Source organism: Thalassophryne amazonica, chromosome 1 (assembly GCF_902500255.1).
Source record: "Thalassophryne amazonica chromosome 1, fThaAma1.1, whole genome shotgun sequence".
In the NCBI taxonomy this organism is placed as follows: Eukaryota; Metazoa; Chordata; class Actinopteri; order Batrachoidiformes; family Batrachoididae; genus Thalassophryne; species Thalassophryne amazonica.
Genome location: NC_047103.1, coordinates 82,325,315 through 82,340,328, shown reverse-complemented (window position 1 = coordinate 82,340,328; position 15,014 = coordinate 82,325,315). Strand labels below are relative to the sequence as shown.

At 42.7% G+C, this 15,014-nt stretch overlaps 1 protein-coding gene across 1 annotated transcript in view; it reads left to right on the top strand.

Annotated features, from left to right (window-relative positions):
* Positions 1-15,014, top strand: part of armc4 (armadillo repeat containing 4) — a 342,895-nt gene that overhangs the window by 195,454 nt on the left and 132,427 nt on the right. Inside the window, exons 16-17 of the mRNA XM_034172024.1 lie at positions 5,246-5,426; positions 5,530-5,591. Coding sequence (XP_034027915.1) covers positions 5,246-5,426; positions 5,530-5,591 — 243 coding nt within the window. The remainder of the gene's footprint in view (positions 1-5,245; positions 5,427-5,529; positions 5,592-15,014) is intronic.

Genomic DNA, 15,014 nt, shown 5'->3' with positions numbered 1-15,014 from the left:
TCCTGGTCGGCGATTAGCTGACAGGCACTTTCCCGTGCTGTGTGCGCTCAGATGTGGCTGGCCGGTCTCCATGTGATCATGTCTGTAGATAAGTATCAACATTCCATGCAAGTGTGCCCCCTACAAAAGATATGCACGCCACATGTGTTGGGTGGGGGTGCAACAGACGTGGGGCAGAGGGGGCATACGTGTGATACACACGCAGGCCACATGTGTTGAGGGGAGAGCCGACACTCTGGCACGCCACGTGTGTTGCTAGGTTACCCCACAATCGTGGGGCACTTTGACACTTTTCACAGACAGGACGAATGTGGTCACCTGTTGTCTACTCTTGTACCAGGAGTGCAAATAGCCCCGCCTTTTCTAAGTGTCTAGCGAGTGGTGTTGGATTTTCGTGTGTGTCACCTGGAATTTGGCCGACACCTGCTGTGAGAGGGATCGAATGGGCTCTCACAGGGCACTTTCTGTCTTTTGGCTGCTGGTGTGCGCAAATAGTTGTAGCGACAGGTGTAAGAGGCGTTGGGGGGGGCTCCGATTTTTCACGAATGGCATGTAATTCCTCTTTTGTGCGCTAGTCGTCTTCAATCGTGTTACATGTGAAGGGGCCCTCAAAAAAAGTCTGGAATCTCCCACATTTTCAGTTGTCTTTGTGTACATTCTTTTTTCTTTCATACTCCTATTTAATAATTATCCTGATACGGTGAAAATGGAGAATCGTCATGCATATGTGTAAAGGCATTTTTATTTAAAGATGTGTTATTTCAACCTCATTGTGTTGCAGTAGAGAGGCAAAATTATAAATAAATAAATGAAGTCACTGTCCTCTACTTATGACCTGAGTGTATAAGGCAAAAATAGACATACAGTGGTTGAGTATGACTACTGCAGATGAATAAGAAGAGAAAAAGGAAGGCAATCAATCACACAAATCTGCTGCACAGAAGCCTCGCTGTGGTTCCCGTGTCTTCTGACTGGCTTTAATAAGCTTCCAATTGTATGAGGCCAGTGTTTGCAGTAGAAGCCGCTTCAGGCAGCGCTTTGTGTAATGTTACTCCTGCCATCACATAATTAATTCAATTTGGATTGCTTTAACAAAAATAGACATGAAACACTGTTCATTTATCAAGTTGTGTCTGTGATTACAAGATATTTCTTCTGAAGTCATCTGCAGATGACACTTCAGTGATGACATAGGAAAACCATTGTTTTTCTTAATGTTGATCTTCGCTAAAGTTAACTTTGGCAATCCCTCTGTTCATTAGCAGCATTTTCACTTGCAGAAATAGACTGCATGTCAGTGGACCCTGTGTAAAACTAAATGACGCTGGTCATCTACAACAGTGTACGGACAATGATGCTAGCAACTGTAACTGAGGTTTTTTGTGACCACATTATATTCCTTTTACATGTTTACTGTAGCTTACCCCTCTATAGCTTTGGGAAACAAAGCTGAATCACAGACTAAACAGGGATGTGTTTCCAAGTTGCAGCAAAGTTTTGGTCATGCAAAGTATGTACAAGGGATATACGTGAGCAGTCATGGGAAAACTAAGTACTATGTGTGACAGTTATGTGTGTCCAAGCTAGCTGAAGACACAGTTGTTCTTTTTACCCATCAATTACTTCTGTAATGAATACATTTACTGTCTGTGTAGGATATCTTATTTTGACAGTGGAACAAGAGTGCAGTTGCTCACTTTCTTAAGTATTATTAATCAAGACCTGTAACCGCATACTACCTACACCAGCTTGCCTTGAATGATGTTTATTGTGAATGTTGTCATTATTCTTCCTTTTTTGAGTGTGAAACAACATGCTCTTTCAGAATTAATTAACAGTACTAACTGTCACTCTGTGCAGGCCAAGCTGGTATGTCCCAACCACTTCTTTAGTCTACATCCACATACCTCTCTCCTCCTTACATATAGTACGCACTGTTTGTGTCAGAATGATTCACCTATCAAATTTGAGTTTTAATCACAATGTTGTGTGGGCCGCTGAAGAGGAGGTACTGCTGGACCACCACCAGAGGGCGCCCTGCCTGAAGTGCGGGCTTCAGGCACTAGAGGGCGCAGCCACCTCGCAGGAGCAGCCGGGAGTGACAGCACCACCTCATCACCAGCTGTCACTCATCACCATCCACAATAAAAGCCGGGCAGCAACTCCACCTCCCTGCCGAGAAATCGTCTACCTACAAGGTAAACTCTCAGCCGTAATTCAGTATTACAACGTATACGTGTTATTCTTGAGATTGTTTGCAGGCATACGTAGAGTTTATCCGCAGCTGGAGGCTGAGTCGGTGGAACTGTGGAGGAGACGACGGATTTTGCTCCTCACCGGATAAGTAACTCACACAGACGCTGCATGTAATTGTGATCAGGAGGTGGAGGTGTGTTTCCCACCTACTGACAGGAGAGGACATTTGCTGACTGTGTTACTGGGTGTGCACACACCCACGCCTAACTGTTTCTGCTTCTTGCCAGCAGTACCGGGTCTGACAGCTGGAGACGGTGGCTACCTGGTGACTTAGGACTTGGCAGCTCCGGTGTACTTCAGACCCGTTGGCAGTGGAAATCGTGTGGGACCCGGCGTTTCTGTGGACAGACGTCTTCTATCCTCGAGCCTGCCCACACGTCACCTTTATACATTGACTGATTTCAAATTCTGTAATTGTCTGTATTTCGTTGTGCACATTCACAACAGTAAAGTTGTTATCTTTTGGCTCATTCCATTGTCCGTTCATTTACGCCCCCTGTTGTGGGTCCGTGTCATTACACTTTCCCAACACACAAAAGTCAATTTCTCACAGCTACAACAGTTGTCACTTCAAAATTTGAAGTGTAATGCCAGAGGTAGCCAAACACTGCTGTGTAGCTTAGCTTGTAACTTACTGACGTACATCATTCTGAGGATTCTTCCTCACACCTAATCATTCCGTACTGGTGTCCAAAATGTCATGGTGTTGTGGTTTTCTCTTGGTCCAGTTTGACTTCACACAAATCTTTTTCCAAGCAGACCTAGCTATGTCAGTAAAAGTCACAAGTAAGCATAGTGTCAGCTGATTGGAGACAGCATGAGTTTTGCTTGTTTATTTAATATGTTTATGTTGCGGACATGACGAGCGAAGCTCTTCAGTATCTCTCCATGTCATTTAGGTCCTTCAGACTTTTTTTTTTTTCGTAAATGCTTCGGTGGAGCATGAGTATGGCTATAACCTTTCAGCTGCTGGAGGAGCTTTATGTTACAAAGATTAAAAAAAGAAAAGATTAATTCTAAAATCAAACCTTCACTGTGCCTTGTGATAGAATCACAATGGTGACTGGTCCAAGATGGCGGCCTCATTTCTTGTGACTCAGCAACCAATGCGGTCTCTACTCTTCTTTATAATGTCTGTGTTTGTCTACCGTCGGTTTGTGGCATTTTACGACAACGGTTTGTGGCTTTTCCCCCACTGGGGGAGATTTTTTGGTTTGTATCTCCATCTACTATAGAGCGAGCTTTGCACCACTGCGCGGCGCTATGCTCGCATTACGCTGTGAACCACTGCACAAGCACAGTAATTGAAATTGCTCTTCTGTGTGTGTGTGTTCACCAAACTTGGCTGGATTTAGGAAAGCAGATGCGTGTTTCATACGCACCAGCACTAGCGAAGCTCAGTGGTGTTTGGGCAAATTGCCTGTGGGGCAGAGTCAACTGCTGGGTTGATACAAATGGCTCTGTGCTCCTCTGCTGTCTGCTTCCTGCTCCAAGAAGAAACATCTGTCTAATTTTGAGCAAAATATCAGATTATGCAGAACTGTTTAGGTGTCATATTGTGCAAATAATGATTGTTTTCCATTCATGCAAACAATCATGACAAACAATAGTATTCAATAGGTGGAATTCAAAAATTAGTTGACCATTTTTTCCATTGTTTTGCTTTGGCTTCTCACCATAAATGAGCTGCACCACTGTCTCCACTGTCCACCATTGGGCCAAGTTCCACCTTTTCAGGCAGACCATGTCCCACTGGTTTGCTGCCCTAAATCTGTTTTTTTTTTCCTTACTTTAATATTTGCATTAATGTTGCATGTATTTTACAATAGTCATTCCACTGATTTATCTATTTATTATTCATTGACAATTATTTATAGTAATTAAATGCTTTAGCTTCTACTCTCCCTGAGCTGTATTGATTTCAGAGCAACTCAAATAGATGAGAGTTTCATTTTCTCCCATGAGAGTTCTAGCTGCTGTCTCCTGGTGAAAAATCTTCTCTGAAGCATTAATTTCAAGTGAATCCCCTGCTGTTAAAACAAATAGGGATGATGTTGTGGCTGCTCATATTCTCTAACCATTTTGGGTGTCTTCTTTGACACCCCATGGCCTTGTAGTTGGGTTGCACCTTCATCAGCAGTGTGAGCTGGTCAGAGCTAGAGCAGTTAGCTGGTTGAAAGTCGGCTAGCACAAAACACAGCTTTTATGTTCAAGTTCTCATTTATTTAAACTCTTTCTTAGTGTTTCGATTTTAGGTGCAAGTGAGGGTTTTTTTGTCAGGTTTTTTCGAAGGGGGATTATGTCGTGGCGATTTCCATCCGTTTGTCTGTTTTGAGAAACTTGGTATATGTCCTTGTTATAGGTTGGTAATATGCATATTATCATATCATTCAAGTTAGGCCCATATTACGAGAGTTGTGGGCCTTGATTAACAAAGCTAGACTCCATCAGTTTCATGCTTAGGTGCCTGCATTCTGAAATCAACTCCTCTCACATTTTTAGTAGGAATATAATTTAACTTGGTACAAAATATTGTTATAGGTTGGTTATATGCATATTGTAATATTGTACAAGATTGAGACATCTGTCTGTCTGTCTGTTCGTCCGCCCGTCTGTCCATCCGTGCAAGATATATTGTACAAGATTAACACATTTTGGCAGAGTTATGGCCCTTGATTAACAAACCTAGACACTGTCAGTTTCATGAGTTAGTGCCTGGAAATCAACTCTCAGATTTTTAGGAGAAATTTCAGACAACTGTATTTCCTTGAAGTCTTATCTGAATATAGCAAACACTTGTACCAAAGTAGCATTTGTCAGCATGAGATATTGTGCTTCCAGAGCACTCCTGTTTTCATTGCCTTGTAGACATTTCAGTGTCTTTTCCAACCCCTTCTACTCAGAATGTTCAAATAAACCCATTGTAACATTATAATATGCACCATGATGATTTTGTAAAGCAGATCCATTTCTCCTCCCTAATTAATAGGTTTCAGGAATATAACGTCCTGGAAATTTTGGTTGGCTTGCTGACTGAGCAGCCTGAAGAAGTGCTCATCAATGTAGTTGGAGCGCTGGGGAGGTGTGCCCACATACCTGCTAATAAAGTCATCATTCGAAAATGTGGTGGAATCGAGCCACTCGTTCAGCTGCTCACCAGAACAAACAAGGTATGTTGAATTCTCTCTGGCTGCACCAAGAATAATGCAGTCTTTTGTGTTTATCTTTATTGTGACCTCAGTTATTTTACACAGGTGAATTTGTTTCATGTAGGTGCTGCTTGTGAATGTAACCATGGCAGTGGGTGCCTGTGCTACAGATATGGAGAACATGGTGTAAGTCTCTGTTTTCTGTATCCAACCAGGTAACATTGTCATTGAGGTTTGAACCAAGAACACGTACAAGATGGTTTACTCGAGCTATGCAGCCGTGTGTGAGGTGGTTCTTAAAATGTAATCACTGTCATTACTGAATTAGCAATAAACATGGCCATGTAATGATGTTAAATATTTTGATAAGGCAATGACATAAACTCTAAGACCTAAAAACAATATAATTAAGTTGTCATGGGCTGCTGTTTCAAGAAAACTATGTTCTTTTAATTTGTAATTTTGTAAGTAGATTTCTCTTTCATTCCCAACTTAATGACAGATTTGGAAAGCTTTGTTTATTGTACCTGCTGTGATAAATATGGTTGTGGTTTAATTCCCAGTGTTTTTCTATCATTTTGTGGTCATCACCGGGACTATAGCTGTCCAGACAAACATACCTAAAACCCTGCCTTATCCAAGAGTAGCTGGCTGGGAAAAGACAGTGAACCACAGCTCGGCACAGCCTTTATTCATATTCTGTATTCATTCAGCCTCACCCTCAAGACTGGGGAACATTGTAGCGCTTCCATCTGCATTTCATTGCTTTTATGAGGCTGTTATGGACTGTAAGACTGTTCTTTATTAACACTGGACACAAATACAACTTAATGTTTAAATTCATATTGTTCGTAAGCTGTTAATTATGTTACATGAGTGTATTACATTTATTGGGTTTAAATTAAAAGCAGCATGTTAGGACAAACTTGTGCTACAAACTGTGGTAAAGATAAAGTATGAGAAGTGTTTTATGCTTTACACTTTCTGTGTTTTCTCATGGTATGTATATTTAGGCCAGACCTTGTAATCTTTCAGCCATCAACCTCAGCTGTAGACACAACATTGTTATTTCCATGCATTTTTTTTTTTTTTTGTACACGTCATGGTGTTGACTTATTTATGAGGCATGCGTGTGGAGACTAGTTTGCTGACCAATTAGCTTAGGCCACTTTTGATTTCTTTCTGCTCCATTTTAGATTTTTTTTCCAACTTTGCAGTGATTTGACACTCTGGTTAGCCAGCACAGTTTCAGTTTAAGCCTAAGGTACAAGAAGATGTAAATCAACAGTTTGACTATGACGTGATAAATTCAGTAATTTTTGTTGTTATTGTGGTTTCTTGGGGAGGTGATGGCCGAAATATTAGAGACGTGGGCTTGTGACCAGGGGATTCTTGGGTTTTTTTCCATCACAATATGAAGGTCTGTTAGGCAAGATCCTTTAACTCTAAGTTGCTCCTGGTGTTGAGCCTTGTACAGCAGCGTGCTGACATCGGTTTGTGAATGGGTGACTATGGGACATCAATGTAAGGTACTTGGAGTGTCTTCTTCAAATGGAAAAGTACTGTAGAAATGCAGGCCATTTCAATTGAAGACCTGGGTGCAAGAAGTATTTCAGTCAGATTTTTAAAGAAAATGAGCTGACACCAATACTGTAATTCATAATCAATCAATCAACATTTATTTATAAAGCGCTTTACAGCACCGACTGGTGTCCAAAGTGCTTAACATTAAAAACACAAATTCACAAAAAATAAAACACAATATAGAATAAAATTTTAAAACAACACATAAAAACAGAACATGTCACCTCCCCACTAAGTGTTAAAAGCCAGTTTAAATAAATAAGTCTTTAACTTAGATTTAAAAAGTGCTAGGTCAGGAATAGTACATAACTCAAGAGGTAGCTCATTCCACAGTCTGGGGCCAGCTACCGCAAAAGCATGGTCACCCCAGCATTTATATCTTGACCTTGGAACATCTAAGTAAAGCTGGCCAGACCGCCTTAATGTCCTACTGTAGGTGCATAAAGTTAAAATTTCAGACAAGTAGGGAGGTGCAAGGCCATAAATGGCTTTAAAAACAAACATTAAAATTTTAAAATCAATTCTGAAATGAACTGGAAGCCAGTGGAGTGAGTACAGGACGGGTTTAATATGCTCACGTCTAAAAGTGTTTGTTAAAAGATGAGCAGCAGCATTCTGCACCAACTGGAGACGTGCAAGAGATGACTGGTTAATGCCCGAATAAAGTGCAATTACAATAATCAAGTCTGGAACTGATGAAAGCATGAATGGCTGTCTCAAGATCACGTCTACTGAGAAAGTGCTTTATTTTAGCCACAAGGCGAAGTTGGAAAAAACTAGCTTTGAATTTATCTGTTGATCGAATCTCAGACAGCTGTCAAATATCACTCCCAAATTCTTGACAGCTGGTTTTACATAATTAGCCAAAGCACCAAAATTTGGTGTTACCACATTTGGTATGCCAGAGTGCTCAAACAACATGATCTCCGTTTTACCATCATTCAGGTAAAGGAAGTTTTGGGACAGCCACTGCTTTACATCACCAAAGCATCATTTAGTACCAATAAGGTCCAGAAATAAGTAATCATGTCCAGTATAATTGTATATCTTCATAGGTGAATTCACTAAAATTGTTACGGTGTAACCGGAACTGGTTATCTATTTTGATGGCTAATGAAATGAGTTGTCGAGTGTATTGGGTTTGTCCCGGACCACCAGCTCATCTTTAAGCTCTTCGGCTAGACCATTAACAAATGCACCTTGCAGCACTGCAATGTTCCAGCCGGCCTCCACCGATAGAACCCGAAATTCAACTGAAAAGTCTGCGATGCTGCAGTTTCCCTGGCAGAGGGACAAAAGCCACTTGGAGGTCAAAGATCATCTGAAACTGCTGAATGAATGTGGTAGCTGTGAAGTACCAGTGAGTCCTGATTCTACAAAACTGTGTCACTCATGCTAACTCTTCCCCCCATCATAAACTAATGAGCTACGTGATTTATTCTGACCTGTTGCAAATGAGGATGGGTGTTGAGAAAGCATGAGAGAACATTGCATGAGAAAAGCAGCACATGTGTCTGCTGATCCTGAGAATGGTTCGTGGTGGCCTATAATGGTTTCGTGAGTGGTTACTTGTTGTGGAAGAACTGGCTGTGTGGGTTTTGGTGATCTGAGACAGCTGTTGAGTGAATGCTGAGAGTTGAGTGCAAAACTGAGATACCTATAGGGGGAGTGTTTGCTACTGATCCGTAAGTGTTTGTTGTTGATGATGACCGAGTAATGTCCCCTGTGAGCTGAGGGCTTTGTACACTGGGTCTGCTCCTGCTGGGTCCTGTTATGGTTTACGGTTACGGTCTAACCGGACAATAGGTTTGGACCCAAAAATGCTGGGAGCTGGAGTGAAAAAAAAAACAAGATGATGGTTTATTGTACAATGCAGAATAGTAAGTCCCTTCGGCTGCTCCCTCGTTTGCACTCGGGGTCACCACAGCAGATCCAAGGTGGACCTGCATGTTGATTCTGGCACCATTTTTTTTTTACACAGGATGCCCTTTCTGACGCAACTCTACATTACATGGAGAAATGTGGCAGGGGTGGGGCTGGGACCGGGAACCTTCCGCACTGAAACTAAGCACACTAAGCACTTGGCCACCACCCCTGCCCATTCAAAATAATGATACAGAAATGTTGGTTGAGACATAGAAGTTCAGTGACAAAGGTTAGACCAGAATGGGTGGAGTCCAGGGAACCAAAACCAAAGAGCTGCAGGGAACCAGAACCAGGCAGCTGCGAATGGAGCTGACTGTGGGAGCGAATGCTGGAACAAAAAGCACAGAAGAATCAAATCGCTGGTGGGAAAAAACACAAGGATCATAAATACTGTCTGAGAAGATAGGAGCCAGGTTGCCGCAGGATGGACACTACGTTTATGGCAAAGGTGGAGTGACTGAACCAGGCTTTAAATACAAGTGCAGATGATTGATGACAGGTGCATTTAATCAGCTCTGTCTTGTGGTGCCTGGGGAACTGGTAGAGACAGAAAAAACAGAGCAGGCCATAAACAAGGCAACACAACAGTACCCCCCCAAAGGGAGCCCCCAGGCAACCCACCAGGATGGCCTAAGTGGGTTCAATAGAAGTCACGCAGCAAGGAGGAGTCCAGGATGAGGCCCCGCGACACCCAAGAGTGCTTCTCAGGTCCAAAACCATCCCAGTAAACCAGATACTGGTACCCCTGGCCCCGGAAAACCACATCCAGGATCCCTGGAACAGTCCAGGCCGGATGGCCATCCATGGCTATCGATGGGGGATCGGCCGGAGAGTACAAAAGGCTGGTGTGCTTTGGTATGAGGTGAGAGACGTGGAAGGATGGATGTATCCGCAGAGAACGGGGCAGACAAAGCCGGACCACCACAGGCTGAGCATTCGGTCCACCACAAAAAGATTGAGGTAACACAGGGGCCAGCTTCTGTGCTTCCGCCTTCAATGGGATGTCCTTGGCTGACAACCACACCTCCTGACCAGGGAGATACTGGGGAGCTGGGGTTTGATGCCTGTCTGCATGCCATTTAGTCTGGTCCAGTCCCTCACCCAGAGCAGTGCGTAATGGTCCATCATCTACCCCCATCGACATCACCGCAGGTAGGCATGCATGGATGGCACAGCCACATCCTCTTCTTGAGCTGGAAAGAGTGAGTGCTGGTAACCCAGACATTAACTCAAATGGTGACATTCCAGTGGCCAAGCTCATGTGAGTGTTATGGGCATACTCCACATGGCAACTTGGCACTCCATGTGGCAGGGTGGGAGGATGTTACACACCAGAGGGTGGATTCAAGTTCTTGGTTGATCATTTGTCTGAAGAAGGAAACTGATGAGAGACTAACCGAGGCCCCAAGTGCAGCACAGAATGACTTCCAGAGTTGGGAGGTGAACTGGGGCCCTTGGTCTGACAGAATGTCTAATGGAATGCCATGCACCCGAAGGCATGGCGGATTAGGAGGTCAGCAGTCTCCTGGGCTGATGGCAGTTTGCGCAGGGCCACAAAGTGCGCTACCTTGAAAAACCAATCTGCAATGATGTTGGTAGGGAGGATAAAATTCAGAAGTGGTGCTTAGTTGGCTGGACAAAATTTGTGAAACGGCGTCAGGTTTGCCGTTCTTCCTAGTCTGTTCTTCCTAGTTCGTTCTTCCTAGTCCATTCTCTCTAGTCCGTTCTTTCTAGTCCAGCTAGGCTGTAGATGATTGTAAAATTAAGAACGAGAACAAGATAAACTTTATTTATCCCGAAGGAAATTATTTTTCCAGGGTACCAGAACAATGACAGTAAACAGTGAACAATGTTTTTTTTTAAGAAATTTGCACAAGATGTTTGACAATATTGCACATAACTCTGAGTAACTGAATAACTCATATATATATATATATATATATATATATATATCTATGAGTTATTCAGTTACTCAGAGTATATATATATATGTGTGTGTGTGTGTGTGTGTGTGTGTGTGTGTGTACAGGAGCCTAATGAAATCTGGATGCAAACTAAAGCACAATGGTGCACAATGATTTTGTAGTTTGTTTGGAGGCTGTGGATTTCTCCAAGTACCTCGGGCTGTTGCTGAACAACAGAGGCAGGCTGTACTTCCTGAGGAGGTTGCGGTCATTTAACATCTGCAGGAAACTCCTCCTCCAGCCCATAGTGGCCAGCGTCCTCTTTAACACCGTGGTGTGCTGGGGGCAACATATCCAAGAAGGACATATGCAGGCTGGACAAACTGATTAGATGGGCTGTCTCTGTGGGTAGCATAATGCTGGACTCTCTGATGATGGTGGCAGAGAAGAGAACACTGGACAAACTGTTGGACATTATGGACAATGCCAGTCACCCTCTGCACACCATCAGCAACCAGAGGAGCCTCTTCAGCCACAGACTGCTCCTTCCCAAGTGCAGGACCAACAGACTGAAAAACTCCTTTGTCCCTCAGGCCATCAGACTGTATGACTCCTCACTCGGGGGGAGGAAGAGTAACAGGAAGACAGAGGTCGGGAATGATAATGAGAGGAACAGTAGTAGCCAGTAAACCAGTATTGATCAGTATGTTTTGTATATATTGTGTATTTGTATTTATAGTTATATTTGCAAACTGTTTTTTCTTTTTTCACTTTTGATAGTCTGAGTGCTTCTTACCCTGTGTGCTGTCATACAATGATAAATGGTAAATGGACTGCATTTATATAGCGCTTTTCCATCTGTATCAGACGCTCAAAGCGCTTTACAATAATGCCTCACATTCACCCCGATGTGAGGGTGCTGCCATAGAAGGCGCTCACTACACACCGGGAGTAACTAGGGCAGGGGTGGCCAAGTCCGGTCCTCGAGAGCCACCTTCCTGACACTCTTAGTTGTCTCCCTGCTCCAACACACCTGAATCCAATGAAAGACTCGTTAGCAGACTTTTAATGAGCCTTTCATTGGATTCAGGTGTGTTGGAGCAGGGAGACAACTAAGTGTAAGGAAGGTGGCTCTCGAGGACCGAACTTGGCCACCCCTGAACTAGGGGATTAAGGACTTTGCCCAAGGGCCCTTAGTGATTTTCCAGTCAGGCTGGGATTTGAACTGAGGATCTTCTGGTCATATCCCTGAAGGAGTCTTCCCAAGGGATCAATAAAGTTCTATCTAATCTAATCATTTACATTATTAAGATCCTATTGTCTTATGTACATTGTGTACATGTTCAGTAAAGCCCCTCTACCAATCAGTCAATCAGTCATTCATAAACAATATTTTATTTACGTTTTAACACCGTCAGCAGGAGGGCATGTGTGTGCACGTACATGAGCTTTTGACAAGAGAGGAAGTTAGCTTTGAGTTAGAGAAAGTTAGCATGCTGACATCCACAAAATGTCTTGTAAATCACTCCACAGGTGTTATCTATCAGGCTGGATGGTCAGGAATGGCAGGACACAAATGCATGGCTCGTACAAACAGCTCTGGTTTTTAGAAGACTTTATGATTGTGGTTAGCAGAGGTCGGTACACGAGTAAGCAATCCAGAAAAAGCAATAATACAAAAATCATCAGGCAAACATGCGTGGTCAAAGCAACAGGCTGGACGTCAGGTACACACAAGGAGGCAGGCAGGACTATGGAACGCAGGTACAGAGTTGGAATGAAGGCACAAGGCACGACAAACTCGCGAGGGACAAACACACTCAGTGAGCTTATACAACCAATCAGTAAATCAGAAACAGGTGTGCATGGAAAGTACCAGAACCAGGGCATGGCTAGAGAGAGAGAGAGAGAGAAGAGTAACAGAGACAGACAGACCCAAGCAGAAAAACCCAGCAAGAGAATAAACAAACCAGAAATACACAAATAAACTAACAGAACAAAATAAAACAGAAAACCAAACCCAAAACTCAACTCCTGACATTAAAAGGGTTACAAAACAGCATTTTCAGTTTTAAAAGTGTTTATTTCTCACTAGCTTTTACATAATATATGACAAAGAGGTTATATTTACACACAAACGAAGTGGAGTTTGCAGCTAGCTAGACTAGGCAGTGATGTCATGGTGCCGCTCTACTCTGATTGGCTGTCACCCTGCCCATAAATAAAAGGAACACAAACAGAATGTGACATTTAATCTCTTAAAATACCTCTTAAAATAGGCCAAGGTTAGCCATCTTTGAACTTGTCCAAGGTCTGTGTCCCAAGAACATTCCCTGTGAATTTGAAGACTCTGGCAGTAATAAGACTGGACTTATGCTGAGCACAGACAGACGGACAGATGGATGAACAGACGGATGGATGGATGCAATGTCTTCACAGTACCCGATGACCATATTTGATGGCCTTGGATAAAATAAGTCAAGGTTGCACCCTGACAGAACAGTTGGAACTTGTGGATTAGAGCACTTTCCTCCACATTGGAATGCAGATTCATAGTTGTTGAATACCTGCTGTTTACCCGATTTACTACTTTTTGACACATTTCTGTTCTTCAATATAAAAAAGAGCTCAGTTTTTCTACAGGAATCAGTGTGTAAATGTTAGAGGGGGTTATGTTGCCTGTTGTGGAATTTACATCAGTATGATTATGCAGTGTGTGTGTGTGTGTGTGTGTGTGTGTGTGTGTGTGTGTGTGTGTGTGTGTGTGTGTGTGTGTGTGTGTGTGTGTGTGTGTGTGTGTGTGTGTGCAATCCTGTGTGTGTGCGTAAAAAATTATGCCAAGTAGCTGATACCATGGCTTAATCTTATGACAATATCTGTTTCTCAAATAACACCTTGTGTTATTCAGCACAATCAATTTCTCATCCTCATCCAGATGCAGGTGCAATACTACCCAAAGCAAAAAACAAAACTTAATCACTTTAAAGTTTTGTTTTCATTTTCCACCAGCAGGCATTGTGTGATTAATGACACAAAACTTCCTCCAATGAATCCTTTGTTGCACCAAAAAGAATCACACACTGGTTAATGCCTTGAGGGTTTATGGTCTCCACCTCTAATTCATCACTGTCATCTTTCATCTGTTTCTTACCTGCTTTATGGGATGACGGTGCTGTTTTGGTGGATAATATGATGCTTCAGTTTTGTTGTTGGTCTAGCTTTAAGAGACTCCGTGGACTGGAATCTGATGTTCTGTTCCCACTAGACTGATTTATGTGCAAACAGAAGACAGATGGAGCAGGGGACGTCCCTGATGTGTTTCGCTCATTGCCAGTCATGGAGATGCTATGATTAGGGAGTGTTTAAGTAATTATGACAGCATTCAATGTCTGCCTTGTTGGTGGAAGCACACATGGGGAAAACGTTACATGTTATTTATACCAGACAACGGGTGCACTGTAGTGTAATTCTGTGGGTTCTCAGACGCTGGCTGCAGTTTTGATCACAGTCATGTATACAGCATGAAATACAACTCACAGTTAAGTAAACTTCACTCAGACCCTATGAAATATAGAGTGACCTCTCTCCAGCTCTGTTTGATTTGGAAAGAGGTCCTCTTTTTGGCTGTGGTTGAAAAACAACTCACCAACACAAAGTACAAGTTTGTCTCTCTTTCTATTAATAATTCCTGTATGAAGCATACACAGATGTGACTTAACCTCTGGCCACAGCATCACTGAGCTTTTCCATGGAGAGTGATTTGAGTGAACAGACGGTGGGTGGGTTTCAAGTCTGAAGTACTAAAAAGGATTTGAGGCCAGTTGTGAGGAAAAGCCAGTGCTGAAAATTGATCCTTTGATCCTGCGTCATCATAGTTACACAGAGCATGTTGTGGGTCAGGCTTAGAAATGAACAGAATTGAAATACTTTTATGTATTTTATTTGGAATTATGGTTATGTCGGCCCTACAGTAGACTAGAAGCTTGTCGAGAGTGTACCCAGCCTGTCATCCAGTGACTCCTGGGATGGCTGGCTCCAGGTCCAGCTTCAGAAAATGCTCAGATGGAATTATGGTTGATGAAAGCTCTTCATGAAATAAAAATGTTTTTTGAAATTATGATTTTCCTCATAATTTTTTTTTTTTTAACTTTTCATGACTTCTTTTCCTTTTCTACACAACCAACTCACTCCACTT